Genomic DNA, 18,004 nt, shown 5'->3' on the forward strand with positions numbered 1-18,004 from the left:
ACGGATCATGATTGGGACTTAAGGACTTTGACTTTTATTTAGCTTGGACTTTATTCATTAGAGTGCCCAGTTACGACGGACCTCTTGACGTAGTATTTCCTCCGTTGAACTCTCTACATCGGGCCTCGGCCTCCTCATATACTATCTCGTACATTTTCACGATCTTGCACATGGTGTCGGGCGGGCTGTAGACGGGCCCTTCTTGCCGATACGTGCGGCCTTGACGCGGCAAGTATTCGTCCCAGGGGGCTTCATACACCGACTGCTCAACTTCTGCGATTCGAGCTTGTGAGGATCGGAATGGATCATGACGCCGAACGGTCAAACGTTGCCGTATCCGTGAGATGGGTGGGTGATTGGTCGTCCTGGATGGCCAGTTCACACGATAGAGGGGTCGTTGGGTCGAATTCGACTTGGGCCTGCAATGCTTGATTGGTCGATGTCGCGATTACCAGTAGTACTCTCCTGGAAGGACGATTGGTCGTAATCGGAGACAGACCTGTTCCCAATGTAGGAGAGGTCCTCTCGACTCCAATCGCTATCGCTGTCCTCAGGGGATTGGGGAAACTGGAATCTGATTCCACTGGCCAAGGCACCAGTTGAGGTGAACTGCTCATGCAAGTCACGGTCGTGCCACTCGCGAACATGGAGAATGAAGCGAGCCGACATGAGCCCGGAGATTGGAATCGTAAGAGCGTTCAGCAACCGTTGCCAGAAAGAGCCAAGCTGCAGAAGTGTGCTCGTAACTCGCTACCACGAAATGAAAGATGCTTCTGAGACATACCGGAGCAGCCTGAAAGAATACTGCATGAGCGCTCGGTCTAGAAAAGGCATGAAGGACTTACATAGTTCAAGACCATCGCAGTCGTTGTGAACAGAGTGACGAATCCAGAGTATAAGAGACCTGGGAAGTCGCTCAGCGTTTAAGCAGTCCAAGGAATGAATGCTTTGAGCTCTGCGCACCTTCCTTGAGCATCAGATACATGAGGCCCTTCTTTTGCTCTTTAGTGGTGCCCACGTCGTGAATGTTACGATAGCATCCAAAGGCCAGTAACACCGTAGCAAATATTTCGTAAACCACGGTGAAAACGCAAAGGAGGTCAGTTGCTGGAGAGAATCAGAGTTATTACGGCAATGGGACACGCGAAGGAAGCTCGGATAGTCACCTCTGCAAATTACGAAGGTTAGCATTGAACTGACATACAGGGGGGTCAAATTCTCACATTCTGCTCTCCTTGACCTTCTGTCCACTGCACGAGACGCGCGGAGCATGGGCCTATCAATCCATTCTTAGTCCAAAGAAAGACGAAGGAGACCGGAGGCGTACTATTGCGAGAGCAATGACGAAGAGGCCCATTACTGTGAAGAGAGCTACAATAGCCCTGTTATTTCGATATACTGCGCACGTTCGCACACCAAGGACAGCTATCAGAAGCTGTTAGTGCTGTTCGCAGGTTCCACTAAGGAATAGACGCACTCAGAACCCCAATTCTCCCAAAGATACTCAGGACAGCGGAAATAAGATAGGCGGTGTCGCAACTGTGGGCGAAGAGATGAGCTGTGGACTAGGGTTGACCATCTAGAACCCCTACTGCAAAAAGGGTCAGCAACCACTCCTAAGCCAGAGACTGAATTATTGCTTACCCTAATCTTATCGAACTTATGCACAAGACCGAACAAGAAGACTACGTTCGATATGGTGGAGTATCGGCAGAAAAAGAATATCACTGTCAGCACATGGAACTTGCGCCTCCAGACATATTGAACCTCGCGACCGAGCGTTAAGAGGTAGTCGTAGTACACCAGTGCTTTTCAAGAGCCAGATTAGCTTTACCTTCTCCACAAGCGCTACGCTCAACTCACTCAAACTGGCGAATTGAATACAGAACTGGACAAATCTATGCCTCCTGCTCAGTGAAACTTGAATAAAACGAGTGATACAAGACTTACCGAACCGAGTCCTGTTTGATAGTGTCCATCGTGAAGGGAACCAGCCCAAGGAAACGAAAAGATTTACAAACGTAACCCTTTTATACGATGAACGACATGTAGGCCCTTGGCGGTAACTTGCGGTACCTTTATTTCGGGCGCAGTGGTCAGTTCTGATCCTGGTTTTTGGCCGATGATACATAATACCAGTACATACCTTTGTGATTGGATCAAACAGAGGAGCTACGTCTGATCCAGTCTGATAAAACGCAGTACACAGCTTCGTATGTGCACGGTTATGAGAATAAATGTCGGGACTGCGAAAGAGGACATGAACCACAGCTCCTATACATCTGCGAAAGGAAGGGGTGGCCAAGGAGACGCACGGAATGGAAGCGGGTTCAGCGACGAAACAACGGGACCCAGGTGCCGCACTGCTATCCCCTTCCAAATGATGACGGCAAAGGATACAGATGAAACCAATACCTTTACCTTGGTATGTTCTAAATCAAAACAGTTAGCAGCTTCCTTCTGAATTCAGACTTTGACGCCCACCGCTACAAACCTTGCAATTGTTTAACATTCAGCTTCCCACTGCGCTGGCGAGGGACCGGACGAGATGCCGAGTGACGACAGGAAAGAGCTGTAAGACAGAGTCGACGTTGGCCGCGGAAAGTAAGTAGGAATGAACTGAGGCGGGAGGCAGGCACGGCGTCTGTGGATCTTCGCCGATCAAAGATCTACGCGAGCGCAAACCAAAATGCCCCTTGACAGTGAAGCACACTGACCCATCTATGATCTATCCATCAACCACCTAGGAATTCGCGAAGCTAGGAAGGCTTTGGGAGCAAGCACGGAACTGACTTCCAGCATATAGGTAGGCAGGACAGGCGAAAGGGATACGTTGTAGGGTCTGCGCGTCACCGAGGTAACCGTTTCGGCGGCGGAAGCTCATGACTGGAAACGAATGGGTCTGTTGCAGAGACCAGAGGAAGGGGATTGCAGGAGACGAATCTATGGGCGCCCAGCGCCGAGAACGCTGTGGTGAAGAAAAATGGGGGAAATATAGATTTTTTTGGGATATGTGGCAGTTCTATGTTTGATGTCTGCTTGGAGGGAACGATAAGTACGACCCGCACAGGTGACAAGTGTGGATAGAGAGAAGGCAAATCATATAGTCACAGTACGATACAAAGGGACCCTGTCCAATGTCCATCAAAGATCGTGTTTGAGAGCACGAGCTTCTCCTGCTCCCAATCCATCAGGTCCTATGGAACGCTTTGGAGAAGTTCATCGAGATGAACGAAATGAATAGTGCCCCAGTCCACGCTGATATTACAGCAACAACAGCGACAGAGATAGCTTGGGCAGACAGTACGGCGCCAATGGAGGACATGGGCGAAACCATCTCGAACAATGTTCGCAGATGTTCTGATATTGGGGATGAAACACGTCCGATTCTCGGGCCCAGGAGAGGTCCAGTGAGGGCCTCAACCACAACGAATCCAACCCACGCCTGCAGGTAGACATGGCGAGTGACTGCATGCCTTGCCCACTGTATCGCATACAACGCTGGTCCTTCAGACCCCCGGCATTTGCTGTGGCGTGAACAGGTGTCGATGCCTGTGGCGTAGCGAGTACCGTAGGCAAGGAGAAGGGATGCAGAGATTGTGGAGAAGGAGAGAGCACACCAAGATGCGTAGATCCAGAGCTCCCTGGGTGTACTGAACGGAAGGGTGGTAGGAATGGTGGCGTCCCAAAGCGTGCCGCACATGCTTTGAAACGATAAAGGATAGGAAGGGTTGCTCACGACGTTGAGGGCGATAAGTGCGAGGGGCGATGTTGCGAGGGCGAGTGGGAGTATTATCTGTGGTTGAATTAAGGCGGAAGGAATGGATCGGGGAGTCGGCGGAGTCTTCGAACTTGTCGGTAGAACCCCCAAGTCAATGGGGTCGCCATCCTCAATGTTCCCGCGGGCGAAATACTGGTGCAAATCCGGAAGGTAGACAACACCAGTGATGTAAGCCGGCAAAGCGAACCAATGGTTCGATCCACCAATCTTCGCAACAGTAATCGTGCAAAACGCGATACACGTGCAGATAAATAGGAAACGCCGGACGCTTGATGACCAAGGTAAAGGGAAATCGACAAACGAATGGGATTGGTAATGTTGGAACAGGGCGTAGGCGAGGTCGAAGGTGAACACTCGAATGAGGAAGTGGGTGTCAGGGGAGAAAAGGATGGTCGGGAGTCGGAGGGATTCCTTCATGTGATCCCAATCTCCTTGGAAATAACCTTGCGCTGTGAAGGGGAGGACATATGCTAAGGCACCTGGGAGGAGGTACCGGATGGTCCTTGATCGCAAAAAGCTTGCGACGGATCCCCGCGCATGGAAAGAAAGATACGAGCAATAACCTGATATCAGGAAAAGGCTTCCCTGCACGAAAGTCCTTGCGACAGCGGTAAAGGCGAGCAGTAGGGCCAGTGGAATCGAGTCCAAGCATCGTTCCACCAGGCCCGAAGCTTTTAGGGTTCTTCTAACACCTGTTTCAGCAACAAGCAGAACGACCAGCGTCGCTCTCAAGTTATCGATGTAGACCCGTCGCGAAAATGCAATCGAACGCGTTCGTCGATGGTTTGGCCGTCGAGGTTTCGTAGTCCGTTGGGACACAGGTAACATCGTCTTCAGTGGGGATGCTTCGCGCATGGTATCGATTGGGGCTGGCTAAGTCCAGCACGTCTGCTGGAGGGTCAGGGTTATATACATCAGCAATCGGTAAAACATACCAAGAACATGTGGATTGACATCTCGGTCTCAGTAGACCGCCCGTGCCCGGGTGGTTTACAGCCCGTCGACCACCCTTTACGGGAGGTGATTCGACGTTGAGTCAATAATTCCCCCAAGTCACAACCAAGTCATCGATAGTACGTCGATACGCAGAAGTCGCAATCTAATGGCCGATCCTCGCGGCCAATCGCCTGGATTCTGTAATTGCATGCTGCCATCGAGGGACAGGGAAAAAATCTATGTCTCGAATTCGTTCAGTATCCGGCTTCTTAGGGCTCCATCCAAGAGAACTCACTTTGAAAGTCGAAAAGAACCAACATGGGGGTCCTTGTCGAACCACAGGCGGATGCCAATGCCATTGGGGAACCGAAATCTGCCGAGCAGCCAAGCCCAGCCTGTTCCGAGCGGAGATTCAAAACCAGCGCGGGCGTCTCTCTGCGTAGGCCCCGAGCGCTCTTTGACGATACGCAAATGCCTGAAGATGCTTGCAGTTTCACCAAGTCTGGCATGTCCAAGTACTTATACGGGCTATGATTCTATGAGTCGAAAAACATCCATAAATTTACTACAGGAATTAGTGGAGACCCCTCATCTCGAAACCATGGCACCCATTGGACACAGCCAGCGCTGAGCAGTGGCAAGTAACTTTGTTCGATATACTGCCAATAACTAATGTCAGCACCTGGTAGATAACGACATGAAACCATTCACCTTACAACATTCCTGCGGGCTAGCAGATCCTGGGTCGGAAGTTACATTGGAACGATTTCACTCCTCTTGATGACGAAATGTTAACCAGAGGATAGCTGAGTGTGGGTCCTGAACACGTACGATTTGGGTCCGTCGACCAGATCTGGTACCTTGGGTAAGGGCTCCGGCGAGTACACCTCAAACTCGGTCAAGATCGAAGAGCAGAAGATGAACATGACGTCGAACGCGAAGTGAACGCCAGGGCAGGACCTGGAAATCAGTTGTGACACCCGACCCTGGACTTAAGAAGTAAGGCGCCCACCTTCGACCGTATCCAAAAGCGACAAGAGCGGGATCGAGCGCGGGTTTGCTTGGATCGAGGAACCTCTCGGGCATAAACTCGGATGGATCTGGATAGTATTCTGGGTTATGGTGAATTGACCACGCATTCCCCAGTACTACTGTGCCTTTGGGGATTATGTATCCATCGTACACGTCGTCTTTGGCCACGACGTGGGGGAAGCCTCGACGAGCATCGCTTATTGGTGAACCAATCTAAGAGTAATTGAGAAGTAAACGTACAGAGAGGCGTGACAGTGATCCAGCGCAGGCCCTCTTTTATAGCGGCATTGAGGTAAGGCAGCTGATCGCGGTTATCGAAGGAGGGTAGATGTCCCGGTACGATGTTCGCATCGAGTTCATCCTGTATCTTCCTCTGAACTTCGGGGTAGATGCACATTGCATAGATGAAGCTGCCTAAGGCCCCTGCGACCTAGAGAGATGTGTAAGAGTTTACGGAGCTCTAGGCTGTGTTTGTACATACCGTATCGACTCCAGCTGAAAACGAGTCGATCGCAACGACCACATTTAGGCGAGTGAGTGAATGAAAGATTTACAAAATGGGGGCACGATGGATCGACGAACCTATGTGCGTGAGCGAAGCCACCTCGCGAAAAGTCCTTTCCATGTTGGAACGGGTTGGATCGTCGTGGTCGGGTAGTCGTTCAATCATGTCAGAAGCCATACAGGATGAAGCCTCGCCTCTCTTCTGCCAACACGGAACCAATGCCACTATAAGTCCCAACGATGTCCAAGGACAGCAATAGCACCTTACCATCCTCTCTTCGACTAACCGGAATGGGTGATCCTGGAGCTTATGAATTAATTCCTTTGATTCCTTACCAAACCGCTGGAATCCTGCGCCAGGGAGCCAGGCGGGGACATATTTGAGGAACGGCATCACATCGACAAGGAACCGCCCGGGGAGGGCGGCTTCTTGAAACCTATCGACCACGCCTTGGATAGTTTCGTTGTAAACCTTGCTGTCGTCGATATCGAATCCGTACGTGACCTTGATTATGACGGATGTCGTGAACCTGTGAAGGGTCAACATTCCATTCCATCGTTGATGCAGAACGTACACGATGCTCACCTGGTAACGAGAGTGGGAGCGTCATGATTGTTGGGATTCAACCTTACTCGCTCAATGAGCTCTTGCACCCGTTCCCTGAGCAGAGGATGGTATTTCTTGTTCTCGCTCTGCGTAAAGTACTGCGCAAAAGTCTTCCTCTGAAGTCGCCACCGAGGGCCGTAATCCATGGCTACAAACATATTATCCCACCCCATTCTACACCGGCGCTTATCAGAGTTTCGAAGAAGGAACGGCGCTCGGAACAGGACTCACAATCCTCGCAACATAGGCATCGGTGGCCTATTTGAGTAGAGCAACGACCGCTTCTCCAGCAAGTCTTCAATGCGGCGCAACGAGTCTAAAATTAGAATGGGCTGGTTTAGGGCTTTGATGAAGACTATATCGCCTGATAATGGAACGTTACTTTTACTACCCAGCTCCTGGTTTGTTGGCTGGCTCACCGTGCTGGGCAGCCCACTCCTTGTAGACAACCCACGGATATTGGAGCGGTACGTCTAGTATATTTCCGATGATGGGGTATCCTCGCGGCCCTGGCGGGTATGGGAGCTTGGCGGAGGAACTCTTGGGCGAAAAGAGGGCCCATACAGCGGCGAGAGCGCCTAATCCAAGTGTAATCGCCGTGAATGAATGTCCCGGTAACTGTTTAATGATCGAGTCCGAAATCCGCAAGACGTTAGAGACCATTTTCCGGGGGGAGGTCTGAGCAGTTGACGAGGGGGAGAAGTCAAAGGGAATTTAGGAAGTCAGCCACGGGTCCCTGAGGTGGTGTTCTACTGGTATCATAATCGAACCATTCGTCAATTAATCTATCTTTAGGTCCCATATTACCGGCGTACATTTTATACTGGCTGTCACGGTCGTCCAAGTTTGGCTAGCTCTTTTCCCCGACTGCACGGTCCTCCTTGAGGCGCGGACGAAGTTGGCAGTGGAGTAGGCTCAAGATCAAATCTTCGATGAAGTAATAAGTATCGACCTTAGCTTTCCGATAATGATCAGGAATTAGTCACAAAGTTACAATAATAACACTTGATTGTAGTTCTAATTCAATATGTTGCCGATTCTTACACTTGATTTATGGATTTCTCCGCCATCGGGATCACAGCGCCCTCCTCCTCATCCCCCGCTTTCCTTTTTCCACACCACCAGATCGCCCCAACCAAGTTCACCAAACTCGGCCACACCATCGTTGCCACCTGTGCAATGAACAGCCAAACCGACACCATATCCGTCTCCGAAACAATATTATTCTTCTGCACGATCAGCTCCATCCAGAGCACCAGCGGCCACGTAAACAGCAACATGGTAGGTGGACCCCACAGGATTGCTGTTTCCCTCCACAAAAGGAAGTCGCGACTTTGAATACTGAAGATCGTCTCGGGATCGAATGAGATAATCACTCCCCAGATGATGCCGATGAAGACTGAGGCGGCCACGACCAACGTATCGTTTATCTGCCATAAGAGGAAGAAAATCCGCCAACCCTTCGACAGTGTCCTCCATCCGAAAAAGAAGAACTGGTACACCCCGTCTCCTTCAGGTAGGTTCGTCTTGAGACTGATCCATGCAGTTACGGTGTTGAGGATCATCAGCCCCGCCGTTCCCAGCCCTAAAGGTACGCCTATGAATGCATTCCCGGCTGTAATCCCTCCGAGATAAGTGATGGCGTAGACCAGGTTGAGGTGCACGGGAAGGAGGGATAGCGCGTGTAGTTCGCGTGATTTGGCGGCCATGTACCAGCTGTATTGCTGGTACCAGTTGAAGGCGAGGAAACCGAGGTTGCTGGGGCAGTGGCTGCCGACGCCAGAGAGCGCCTGGGCGGGAGTGAGCATGATGCTGGTGTAGAGGAGCCAGCGGTTTGTGAGGCTGAAGCCCGGTATGACTTGGTTGATTACTTGGGAGGCCATCGTCGCATGGAAGTCTGTGAGACTCGGTGAGGGAGGGGCGAAATAATGGAAAGCGATGCGATGGACTGGAGCGCTGGGCCTTTTGACCGAATAGATGCTCTGCGGGAACCATCAATGGCGCTGCCAGAACAAAGGTACCGACCTGTTAACCAGTCACTTGAGCGCTCGACGTCAGGTACTTACCCTGTCTGTCCATATCACGAGTCGTTATGTACCTGGTTGCAAATTAATCTTCAGACCCGGTGCAGACGTTGAATGTTTTATTTGCCCTATTAGGCAACCCAGTAGATCCACAGTCAGGTTCAATCAGGTGCAGCCGCGATGTTGACAGCCCCTATCATCGGATTTCTTCCAGGAACGACAGTCGGTGAGCATCCCTGGTGTATCTTCGTCAGTCTCTGCCTCCAGTAGCGTCGCCTCTAGCCTTGTTCAATTGCACCGCGCAGTCGATGACCCAAGAGTAGCTCCAGCCGAGTCCAGGTGGCATGCACTGCCATGGTCTGACCATCGATCCTTCTGTGTCGTTCCGTCCCGAGATACCCAGGCCACATATTTAGCGGTTTTTCCCAAGAGTTTACCAAACTTCTCCACGTCGCAGCACTGGGACCCAAGTGGACGAAAGCAGGATCGGAGGACAAGGCGCGAGGGCGCGCTAAACGCGTCGGAGCCTTAACCACTAACGCCGAGACGCGTCGGGAAAAGTTCCCACCATCCAACTTTGTTTAACGCCAGCCACCGTGCGAACGAATATTCAATCTCCGCCCGACCCAGCTTGATCTCTTCCCATCGTCGCGTACGACGCGCCCGACGCCCCGCGCCCTCCGAACGTCTTTCCCGCCTCCCGCCGCCACACACGACGACGACCAAGACGTCGACGACGTCGAGCTCGGACCTTTATATGCGAGAAGCCGCTTTTTGATTGAATGTTTAGGCCGGTTTTATCGAATTTGACGGCAATCAACCATACAAGCAATATCTTGGACCCTGTTTCGAATTTCGAGAAAGCCACAAGCAAAGAAGTTGGGTTTGGACCGTTGGGAACGACTTTAGCACCGTTGGGGACTAGTGCAAAGGGGAAATTAGGGGCCTTGGAAATGGATTTGAGCATGAATCCGTTGTTGGCCAACGCGTTTGCGAAAAAAGCCAAGGTGCGTCGTATTCTCGTCTTATTTGACTTGTTCTGACTGTCTTCTTGTAGAAATCAGCTACCAAACGCAAATGTATATATTTTAATTGGGTTTTTTAACGCGTCGAACTGACTTTGACTTGGTCATTTTATAGTGAATACGACCGAAGATGTGCCAAACGGCCGAGTTGTTGTGCGCACACCAGAACCACAGTCTTTCTCGCAGCCTACGACGTCGACAACGACAGAAACCCACGATGTGCGCCCCCGTGCATCGTCTTCCCAGCCCATGGCACGGCCAGCGAAGCCTCCAGCGAAGAAGTTCCGTGCAGAGTCTCAGCCAGTTGCAGGCAAGCCGCCTTCCACGTCGCACCGTCGTCTCGAGTCTTTGCGGGAAGAAGACGACGCAGCTAACACGTCCGACGCCGACCTTGAACGCGACGTGCGAGCCATGGAGGACGAGGCCGACAATCTGCGTCGCGCATCCCGGGCACATACCACCATCGACCCAGGGCTTCTCACCACACCGAACAACAACAATGCACGGTTCAACTTTCCGAAACCGCCGTCGTCATCCTCACAAACAACCAATGCCGGCAAGAAACCAAGCAGTCGAGGGAAACCTCGGTCGAAATCGACGTTCATGGACGTGGACACGCAGGTGCCGATAGCGGAGAACGAGACGCCCCAGATACAGCGGAACAAGAAGTTGAGGGAGGGTGCGATGGCTGCTATCGCTGAGGACGCAGAGGATGATGATAGAAGGGGTGGAAGATCGATGGACCGGAGTCAGCAAAACCAGAGACGGAGGAGTTCGTTGTCGCGGGGGAAGAGGATAAGCACGTCGTTCGAGGCTACAGGTGTCATTAGTGCGTTGACTGCCTTTTAGTTCTTGTAGGGGGAAACTAACGGTGAAACGACAGCCCAACCACATAACTCTGTCTCAGAAGCTAGTTTTTACAAACATATCGACGCAGACCTGCCAGATGTTGAGCGAATACGACAACTACTGATATGGTGCGCATTACGCGCAGCAGCGAAACCCTCTCTTCCCTCTTCCTCATCCGCCTCTTCCTCCACCGCGCCGCCCTCCGACCTCCCACCGCTCTCCGCGCATGCTCAGGCCGCTCTGAAGAAGATGCAGGACGACTTTGTACGGATGCTAGCCGAAAAGAAGGTCGACCTGAGTCCTCATTCAACGGATCCTCTTCCTCCACCTCCAGAAGGCGTCACACTCCGCGAGAACGAGCAGAACGTGAGGAATAGGCAGTGGGAGGTGCGGTATAGCAGTCACATTCAGAGGTGAGTTCTCTGGGTAAGTGTACAAACTCGTGGGCTGAATCGACATTTGCAGGGCTCAAGCAGAGGACGAGGCATGGAAAAAGGTCTCGTACGAATACGACGCATACTGCAAGAAGCTTTCGTCATCGCTCGAGAAACGGAAGCGGGCATTGCATCCTCCTTTACCTCCCCCACCGCCATCGAAAGGGAAAGCCAAAGCTTCAACAGCCGATGGCGACGTCGAAATGGAACCGCAAGAGGACGACGACGCAGTGATGGAGACATACCTCAATGCTTACCCCCAACCACACGAACTACCGCCTGCGTTCCAGAATGGAGCAGAGTTAGCAAGGAGAGTTTTACTTCAGAGTCGACAGCGATATCACCCTTCATCTTCCCGGCCCGCTACATCCTCGCGACACTCAATATCATCACCAGCGACACCCGACCTCGAATCCTCCCTCTTAGCTCGCCTACCAACTCTCCAGTTCAAACTCGATATGCTCCACACATACGCCAACCAAGCACGTGCTACGACCGCGATCTGCGAACGGATCCTCGACGAGCGATACCGGCTCCTCAACAAATCCTTGGATAGACGGATGAGGAGTGCGTCTGTACCTCCGATTTCTGGAGGGAAAGACGCAAAGGGCAAGGGTAAAGGAGCGGATGAGGGATCGAGTGCGTCGAGATCACACGTCCTCACGACTTACATCCGTCGGTCACCCTCGCCTACACGAACACTCTATCCTTCAACCACAATCGCCACTTCTCACTCCGGGCTATCGAGAGCGCAGTCCGTTCCTCCACCTCCACCGCCGCTACCCTCGACTTCGAATATTCCATCGCCGCATACATTGTTACGCGCACTCACGCGGGTGGATGCTGCACGGCCACCGCAGCAGGTGGGTGAAGCAGCGAGGCGGGCGGCTAGGGAGGTACAGAGGGTGGAGGAGAGTGGGAGAGGTGCGATTGCGGGTGAGCGGAGGGTTACGGTTTTGCCTAGTATGGTACCTGGCACACCGCGGCGAGCGGGTGGGGGTATCCCTGGTACACCTGGACGAAGTCGGACCCCTGCTCGGGAGCCTCGTACGCCTGGCCGGGAACGGACGCCTGCACGAGAGCGGTAATTGTTGTTTTATACATATCTGCTTTTGGATTTCGTCTTCTGTTTTCTTTTCGAGCTTTGCGACACCACCGATGCTTTCAATTCTTTTTTTAGTACTGTTGTAGGTTTATCTGATGCTTTATCTTTATCTCGCTTTCTGTGCTCAATGGAATGAATGATTTTGCAAACTGCATGGAGGGTTACGACCGTGACTCGGGGCCCGGGGCTGACGACTTCTGGGGGGTGTTTGCCACGGGTTAGGGGGAATTACGAATCCGGCAAGCCGTTGCCCATTTCTGAATCTGAATTTAAGTCTCCGCTCGGCGGGTTGGTATATGAACCCTGTCCGTGTTCATTTCCCTCTCTCCCCGTCTTTTCTTTCCTTCCCCCACACCCCAGACTCGACTCACGCTCCCCAACCAGGCCCCCGCCTTTATTTATTGAACGCTTCGCCGTTCGCCCTATACATTACCTCCAACAGAATATAACCATGGTACTCAAGCTCTACGGTTGGTCCAAGTCGACGTGCACCCAGCGAGTCGCCACCACGCTGCATGAGAAGAAGGTCCCCTTTGAGTTTGTTATGGTCGACCTCTTCAAGGGCGAGTCCAAGACGCCCGAATACCTCATGAAGCAACCTTTTGGCCAGGTGCCGTACTTGGTGCGTTTGGGATGGTTCCTCTTCATCTTCGCACATATTCATGCAAGGCGGGTTGACTGACCTCAACGCCATATAGGACGATGACGGTTTTATTCTCTACGAGTCCCGCGCCATCGCTCGTTACATCGCCGAGAAGTACGCCAACCAGGGCACCAACCTCATCCCGATGAAGGACCTCCAGTCTCGTGCTCTGTTTGAGCAAGCCGCCTCCATCGAGACGGCTGACTTTGACCAGTTTGCCGGCAAGGCGGTTTTTGAGATGGTCTTCAAGCCGTGCGTAGTATTGCTCCGGTTCTTCAGCTTGCCAGCCGCCGACCGATCACTCGTTTAGGATGATGGGTGGCAAGTCAGACCAGAAGGTCTTCGACGACCTCATTGCTACCCTCTCGAGCAAGCTGGATGTGTACGATAAGATCCTCGCAAAGCAAAAGTATCTCGCTGGCAACGTGAGTCCTGGGTCTTATTCTTTCCTCGCTTTCTTGCTCACCTTGGTGATCACCATCAGGAAATCACCCTTGCGGATCTCTTCCATCTTCCTTATGGCGTGTTGCTCTCGACAGCTGGAAGTGAGATTATGCAATCCAAGCCCAACGTGGCAAGGTACGTCCTGTTCTCTGACTTGAAAGGGCAAACACGATCCTGACTGGGAGTATTACTATCAGGTGGTTCAACGAGATGCAAGCTCGTCCTTCTTGGAAGGCTGTCAAGGATGGCGTTAGTAGCACCGCCTGACTAGCAGAGGTTCAAGCGAGGCTTTAGTCACTGGCGAAGCCTTGCCTTACTTTGTAGTCCTGTACATTGCAGCTCGTTATTGATAGTTTACGATAAGTATTGACGAAAGATGGGAGATTTGCTATGATAGATCATAGGGGGGCTCCGATCAAATTCGTCCATTGAGGGAATCACCAGCGCTTGGCACCTGGCGCTGGCACGGGTTAGTCTTCGTCCAACACGACCGATTGGCCCATCTTCTCAATTCACAGACTTGAAGTCGAGGTTTCGATCCCTCCACGCACTATTTGCTAGATCAGAAAACTACAAAGACATTCTTTCCTCGTCACAAGTTCTTTGGATGCTTAGGTGCGCCCAGGTTTCGTATTCCTCCTGGATCGAGTGGACTGACGATCTTTATATTGTCCTTCTGTCAGGATGTAGGACCCGTGCCCGCATTGACCGGTACTGTGTGCCAGTCAGAAGACGCTCGTGAAAGACCCGTCCAGAGTGATGGACTGGACAACGGTATTCCCCCCGAGAGCGTTGCGATATCGGCGCTTCTTTCGCAGCGGTCAAAAGCGACCGCGTTCATTCGTCGTTTCAAGGGGAGGGGACGAGGTGGGAATGCAGTGGAGTTGAAGCTGACGTTGTCGTTCACCTTCCATTCTCCAGGTCAGTCTGTCAATTCGGTGGGAGCCAGCGTATCGTCCTCAGCCACTTTCCTTCTAGTGGCATTCGGCTGCCGCTTGACAAAACCTTCCACATCCGATTGAAAAGATTGCAGCACATGCCCAGCCAACGTAATGGAAGTGAATGGATTACCTATCGTTTGTGTCAGTTTTCTTCCAGGAACACGGTCCCTGTCATACCGCAGGGTCCCATGATATCTGGCCGCTGAGCGAGGCGATAAAGGGAAACTCGAAGGCGGCGGACCTGATGCATATAACCCCAGAATTTCCTCGAGTCTACAAACTTCCCCCACTCACTATGACCACTAACACTGCGACGTACTATGCGCTTTGGATAGCTGTGCCGGCTCTCGTGTCCTGGCTTCTTCTTCGAAAGCGGAGACGGAATCCTCGACGACTTCCGCGACCGCCTGGTCCGAAAGGGATGCCTCTCATCGGGAATGTGTTGGACATGCCTGCAAAGTTTCAGTGGAAAGTATTTCAGGAATGGAAAGGCAAATACGGTACGTGCTCCCTCATTTACCACGACTATGCGTTGATTTCGTCGTTTCATAACTCCAGGCGATATGATTTTCCTCGAAGTTCTCAATCAGCCCATTTTGGTGCTGAACTCGCTGTCCAGAGTAGAGGACCTCCTCGAGAAACGTTCGTTGAACTACTCGAACCGACCGAAAGCACCGATGCTGCGAGAATTGTAGGTTTCTTTCCGCCGCTTGCCCTACGTAGATTCATCTGACGTCCCTTCAGAATGGGGTGGCAAGATATCTTCCTTGTCATGGACCTTGGGCCGCGACTTCGCGACTACCGGAGGACATTTGCGCAATATTTCACGCAGGCGAAGGTTCAGCAGTATCACCCCGCTAAGCTCGAATGTGTACAACGCCTTGTTTCCCGTTTATCCGATAATCCCAATGACATTGTTAAACAACTCCACACGTTCGTATATCATGCTCGCTATCTTCCAATTCCTCATTTTCGTTAACTTGCTTCCACAGATACACTGCAGATGTCATCGCCAAAGTGGTATATGGCTTTAATATCGAAGATCATCCACGGTACATAGCCCTGACAGAGAAAGCGGTGGAGTCCTTCGAAGAGGCGGCAATCCCTGGACGATTCCTGGTGGACGTATTTCCATTTTTGAAGTACATCCCAAGCTGGATGCCCGGGGCCGGATTTCAGAGGTTCGCTGTGGAATCTAAAAAGTCTATCAGACAGCTGTTGAATCATCCCTTTCACATTGTCGAAGAGAACATGGTAAGTATATATTGGAGCTAAAACACCCTATGATAGGTCCAGCTCAATTATCTTTGATCACACCAGGCTCGAGGAAGTGCTTCGTCGTGCATCGTTTCGGACATGGTTGAAAGGCTACCAGAAGACGGTACGGCCAGGGAACAAACTAGGACTATGTTTCGCCACGTCGCTGGGACTGCTCATATAGGTGTGTTATTTTGTGGTCTACTGCCTCGAAGTATTCACGTCTTTCTCGGCCGTACCAGGTGGCTCAGATACAGTAAGTGATAGACGTGATGTATAGGACAATGGGGCCTTTTGAAAACCGACTCTTTCTAGACCTACTACGTTGGTTTACGCGATGTGTCTGTATCCCGAGGTACAGAAGCGGATCCAGGCAGAGTTGGATGCACAGCTTGATCGAGGGGATCTCCCGACCTCTGAGACTTGCGAGAATTTGCCATACCTCAAGGCAGTCGTCAAGGAATCGCTGCGTTGGGTGACTGTTGTGCCTTTTGGTGGGTAGTACCCTAATTGTTCCTACTCCCCTCGGCCAGAGCTGACGATACTACTATTAGCATTCCCTCACGTCGTGGCCGAGGACGATGAATACGATGGGTACTTCATCCCAAAGGGTACCGTTGTGCTAACGAACAATTGGTGGGTATATGCCGAATTTCCTGAATCAATTGGGTGCTGAAAGTATCGGTTCCATGACCTAGGGCCATTCAGCACGATTCCGAGCTCTACTCGAATCCATTCAAATTTAATCCTGAGAGGTTCCTTGATCCCTCTAACAAGGCTCCTGATTCGAGCGCGACCGCGTTTGGCTACGGCCGTCGGTACGTTTGTTATTATCGCTGTAGTAATGGAATTCAGTCGACTGAACTACATATTCCCCAGCATCTGTCCCGGGATGCACTTTGCCTTGGATACGTTGTATATCTTCACCGCCTCTCTTTTGCACACTTTCGAGGTTTACTCGCCTACACCGCTCTCGGAAGATTTGGATTTGATCGATGGGCCTTTATCGTAGGTGCTCAGACCATACTTCTTGATCATCGTTGCTGATCAGAATGCTTTAGCGGGCTTCCTCACTTTGTGTGCAACGTTCGGCCAAGGTCCAGTGGGAGAGCTGCATCATAATGTCGAACTCGAATAGTAGGGGTGGTGTTGGATGATCTAGTACCTGAGCTAATGACGACGTTGCTCCTTTTCATTGTTCAATCACCCCGGTTCTAAAATACAGGCCACTCCCCTCCGCTGTGGGCGGCTGGGCGCGACGCTCGTGTTGCTAAATTTAGCTTTTTTTAGTGCGAAGCCAAGGTATCTTCCGGTTGGCGCTCATGTTCAGCGGTGAACAGCCAGCGCCCTGGCTAATCACCTTATCGGACGTAAATGTAGCGTTTCTGGCTGTGAGTATTTCTTGATGGCCCCAAACGCCAATCCAGGCAAGTAGACCAGTGGTTCCTGGACAGCCCTAAGAACAGGAAATGACGCCGAGATGGATGAAAGGTATATAAGACCCCATGTCTGAGGTGACAGCCTTTTTCCTGGCAGGGCAGGCCCCTCGTCCATACCCATCACATATCCGTCAGAATGGCAGGAAGCATACAGTAAGTCGACGGCAGATGCGGGCACGTTTACGCTTCTCATCTCCTTCCCCAGATTTCTTGAAATGAGCCTCCAATGTTCGAGCCTGGGTACGTGAACCTCAGATCTATGACTATGAGTACGATTCTAATTGCCATGTGCTCACAGCGCTCATATATTACGATTATCTCATTACCCTCAACCGGGAAATTCGATATGTGTGGCAGCGCCCTTTCGCGCCCATGACTATCGCCTTCGCCTTCTGTCGCTATTCGCTCGTCGCCAACATCAGCTTCCTCGTCGGGCTGTTCAACAAATACCATCACACTAGGGTGAGTGCACATATCCTTCTTCTACGTCTATCCGAATCATGATTAGAGACTGATGGTGGTTCTTCTATTGTCTTTATTTCGTTTCAGTTCGCCAATCCTGGTTGCTCGTCGAAGTTTCTGTTTAACGGATCAAAAACAGATGCGATGATCTCTACCTGTTCTCGGCGGTCTTGAGTGTGCTGGGTCGGATAGGTGTTATGGGTGCGTCGAATACACTCCCGCGCAACTAAGCTCTTCACTCAAGCTACATGTTACCATAGCGATTTTGGGAGGAAGGGCATGTTCAGTCTGGCAAGGAAACAGATATGTCGTCCTGCTATTCTCAGTGTTGGGCTGTGCAGTGTCCCTCGCTGCCATGCTACACGTCCCTCGAGTCTCGTGTAGCGGCTTGAAGATTCAGGAAAACCGAATGTGAGTGCTAATACGATGCGGTTGAATACAGAACCCTTTTCTGAACATGTCCATCTTTGATTATAGAGGTACGCGCCCAACGCCAGTGCTTTTCAAGCTATCAAACTCAG

General features: G+C 51.6%; 8 protein-coding genes across 8 annotated transcripts; 3 read left to right on the forward strand and 5 right to left on the reverse strand.

The window, feature by feature from the left end:
• Nucleotides 1-378: 378 nt before the first annotated feature.
• CC1G_10744 (hypothetical protein) lies at nucleotides 379-1,357 on the reverse strand (the record flags this gene model as incomplete). Its single annotated transcript, XM_001838450.2, has 7 exons — nucleotides 379-726; nucleotides 785-793; nucleotides 846-904; nucleotides 964-1,107; nucleotides 1,131-1,168; nucleotides 1,224-1,276; nucleotides 1,328-1,357. The coding sequence occupies 7 exons, from the start codon at nucleotides 1,355-1,357 to the stop codon at nucleotides 379-381; spliced, it is 681 nt and encodes a 226-aa protein (XP_001838502.2).
• A 222-nt stretch (nucleotides 1,358-1,579) lies between these two features.
• On the reverse strand, nucleotides 1,580-1,979 carry CC1G_14341 (hypothetical protein; the record flags this gene model as incomplete). Its single annotated transcript, XM_002911296.1, has 4 exons — nucleotides 1,580-1,588; nucleotides 1,645-1,808; nucleotides 1,864-1,907; nucleotides 1,951-1,979. 4 exons carry the CDS (start codon nucleotides 1,977-1,979, stop codon nucleotides 1,580-1,582), a joined length of 246 nt encoding a protein of 81 aa, XP_002911342.1.
• Nucleotides 1,980-3,190: 1,211 nt separating this feature from the next.
• Nucleotides 3,191-4,636, reverse strand: CC1G_10745 (hypothetical protein; the record flags this gene model as incomplete). The annotated part of the gene is made up of 1 exon (XM_001838451.1): nucleotides 3,191-4,636. One exon carries the CDS (start codon nucleotides 4,634-4,636, stop codon nucleotides 3,191-3,193), a length of 1,446 nt encoding a protein of 481 aa, XP_001838503.1.
• A 602-nt stretch (nucleotides 4,637-5,238) lies between these two features.
• CC1G_10747 (cytochrome P450) lies at nucleotides 5,239-7,551 on the reverse strand. Its single transcript, XM_001838453.2, has 12 exons — nucleotides 7,280-7,551; nucleotides 7,092-7,224; nucleotides 6,840-7,034; nucleotides 6,590-6,783; nucleotides 6,522-6,535; nucleotides 6,332-6,455; nucleotides 6,231-6,244; nucleotides 6,003-6,179; nucleotides 5,730-5,962; nucleotides 5,549-5,677; nucleotides 5,429-5,493; nucleotides 5,239-5,376 (listed from the first exon to the last, which is right to left on the reverse strand). The coding sequence occupies exons 1-11, from the start codon at nucleotides 7,521-7,523 to the stop codon at nucleotides 5,448-5,450; spliced, it is 1,503 nt and encodes a 500-aa protein (XP_001838505.2). The 5' UTR covers nucleotides 7,524-7,551; the 3' UTR covers nucleotides 5,239-5,376; nucleotides 5,429-5,447.
• Nucleotides 7,552-7,900: 349 nt separating this feature from the next.
• On the reverse strand, nucleotides 7,901-8,743 carry CC1G_10748 (hypothetical protein; the record flags this gene model as incomplete). Its single annotated transcript, XM_001838454.2, has 1 exon — nucleotides 7,901-8,743. The coding sequence occupies one exon, from the start codon at nucleotides 8,741-8,743 to the stop codon at nucleotides 7,901-7,903; it is 843 nt and encodes a 280-aa protein (XP_001838506.2).
• Nucleotides 8,744-9,849: 1,106 nt separating this feature from the next.
• On the forward strand, nucleotides 9,850-12,280 carry CC1G_10749 (hypothetical protein; the record flags this gene model as incomplete). The annotated part of the gene is made up of 5 exons (XM_001838455.2): nucleotides 9,850-9,891; nucleotides 9,942-9,963; nucleotides 10,025-10,738; nucleotides 10,793-11,171; nucleotides 11,224-12,280. 5 exons carry the CDS (start codon nucleotides 9,850-9,852, stop codon nucleotides 12,278-12,280), a joined length of 2,214 nt encoding a protein of 737 aa, XP_001838507.2.
• Nucleotides 12,281-12,748: 468 nt separating this feature from the next.
• CC1G_10750 (glutathione S-transferase) lies at nucleotides 12,749-13,753 on the forward strand (the record flags this gene model as incomplete). Its single annotated transcript, XM_001838456.2, has 5 exons — nucleotides 12,749-12,919; nucleotides 12,996-13,192; nucleotides 13,251-13,365; nucleotides 13,425-13,519; nucleotides 13,582-13,753. 5 exons carry the CDS (start codon nucleotides 12,749-12,751, stop codon nucleotides 13,649-13,651), a joined length of 648 nt encoding a protein of 215 aa, XP_001838508.1. The 3' UTR covers nucleotides 13,652-13,753.
• An 867-nt stretch (nucleotides 13,754-14,620) lies between these two features.
• Nucleotides 14,621-16,704, forward strand: CC1G_10751 (cytochrome P50; the record flags this gene model as incomplete). Its single annotated transcript, XM_001838457.2, has 11 exons — nucleotides 14,621-14,825; nucleotides 14,884-15,016; nucleotides 15,070-15,258; nucleotides 15,318-15,579; nucleotides 15,646-15,766; nucleotides 15,825-15,838; nucleotides 15,944-16,076; nucleotides 16,137-16,218; nucleotides 16,281-16,400; nucleotides 16,462-16,590; nucleotides 16,644-16,704. The coding sequence occupies 11 exons, from the start codon at nucleotides 14,621-14,623 to the stop codon at nucleotides 16,702-16,704; spliced, it is 1,449 nt and encodes a 482-aa protein (XP_001838509.2).
• Nucleotides 16,705-18,004: the final 1,300 nt, after the last annotated feature.

Source organism: Coprinopsis cinerea, assembly GCF_000182895.1.
Source record: "Coprinopsis cinerea okayama7#130 chromosome 4 map unlocalized cont3.4, whole genome shotgun sequence".
In the NCBI taxonomy this organism is placed as follows: Eukaryota; Fungi; Basidiomycota; class Agaricomycetes; order Agaricales; family Psathyrellaceae; genus Coprinopsis; species Coprinopsis cinerea.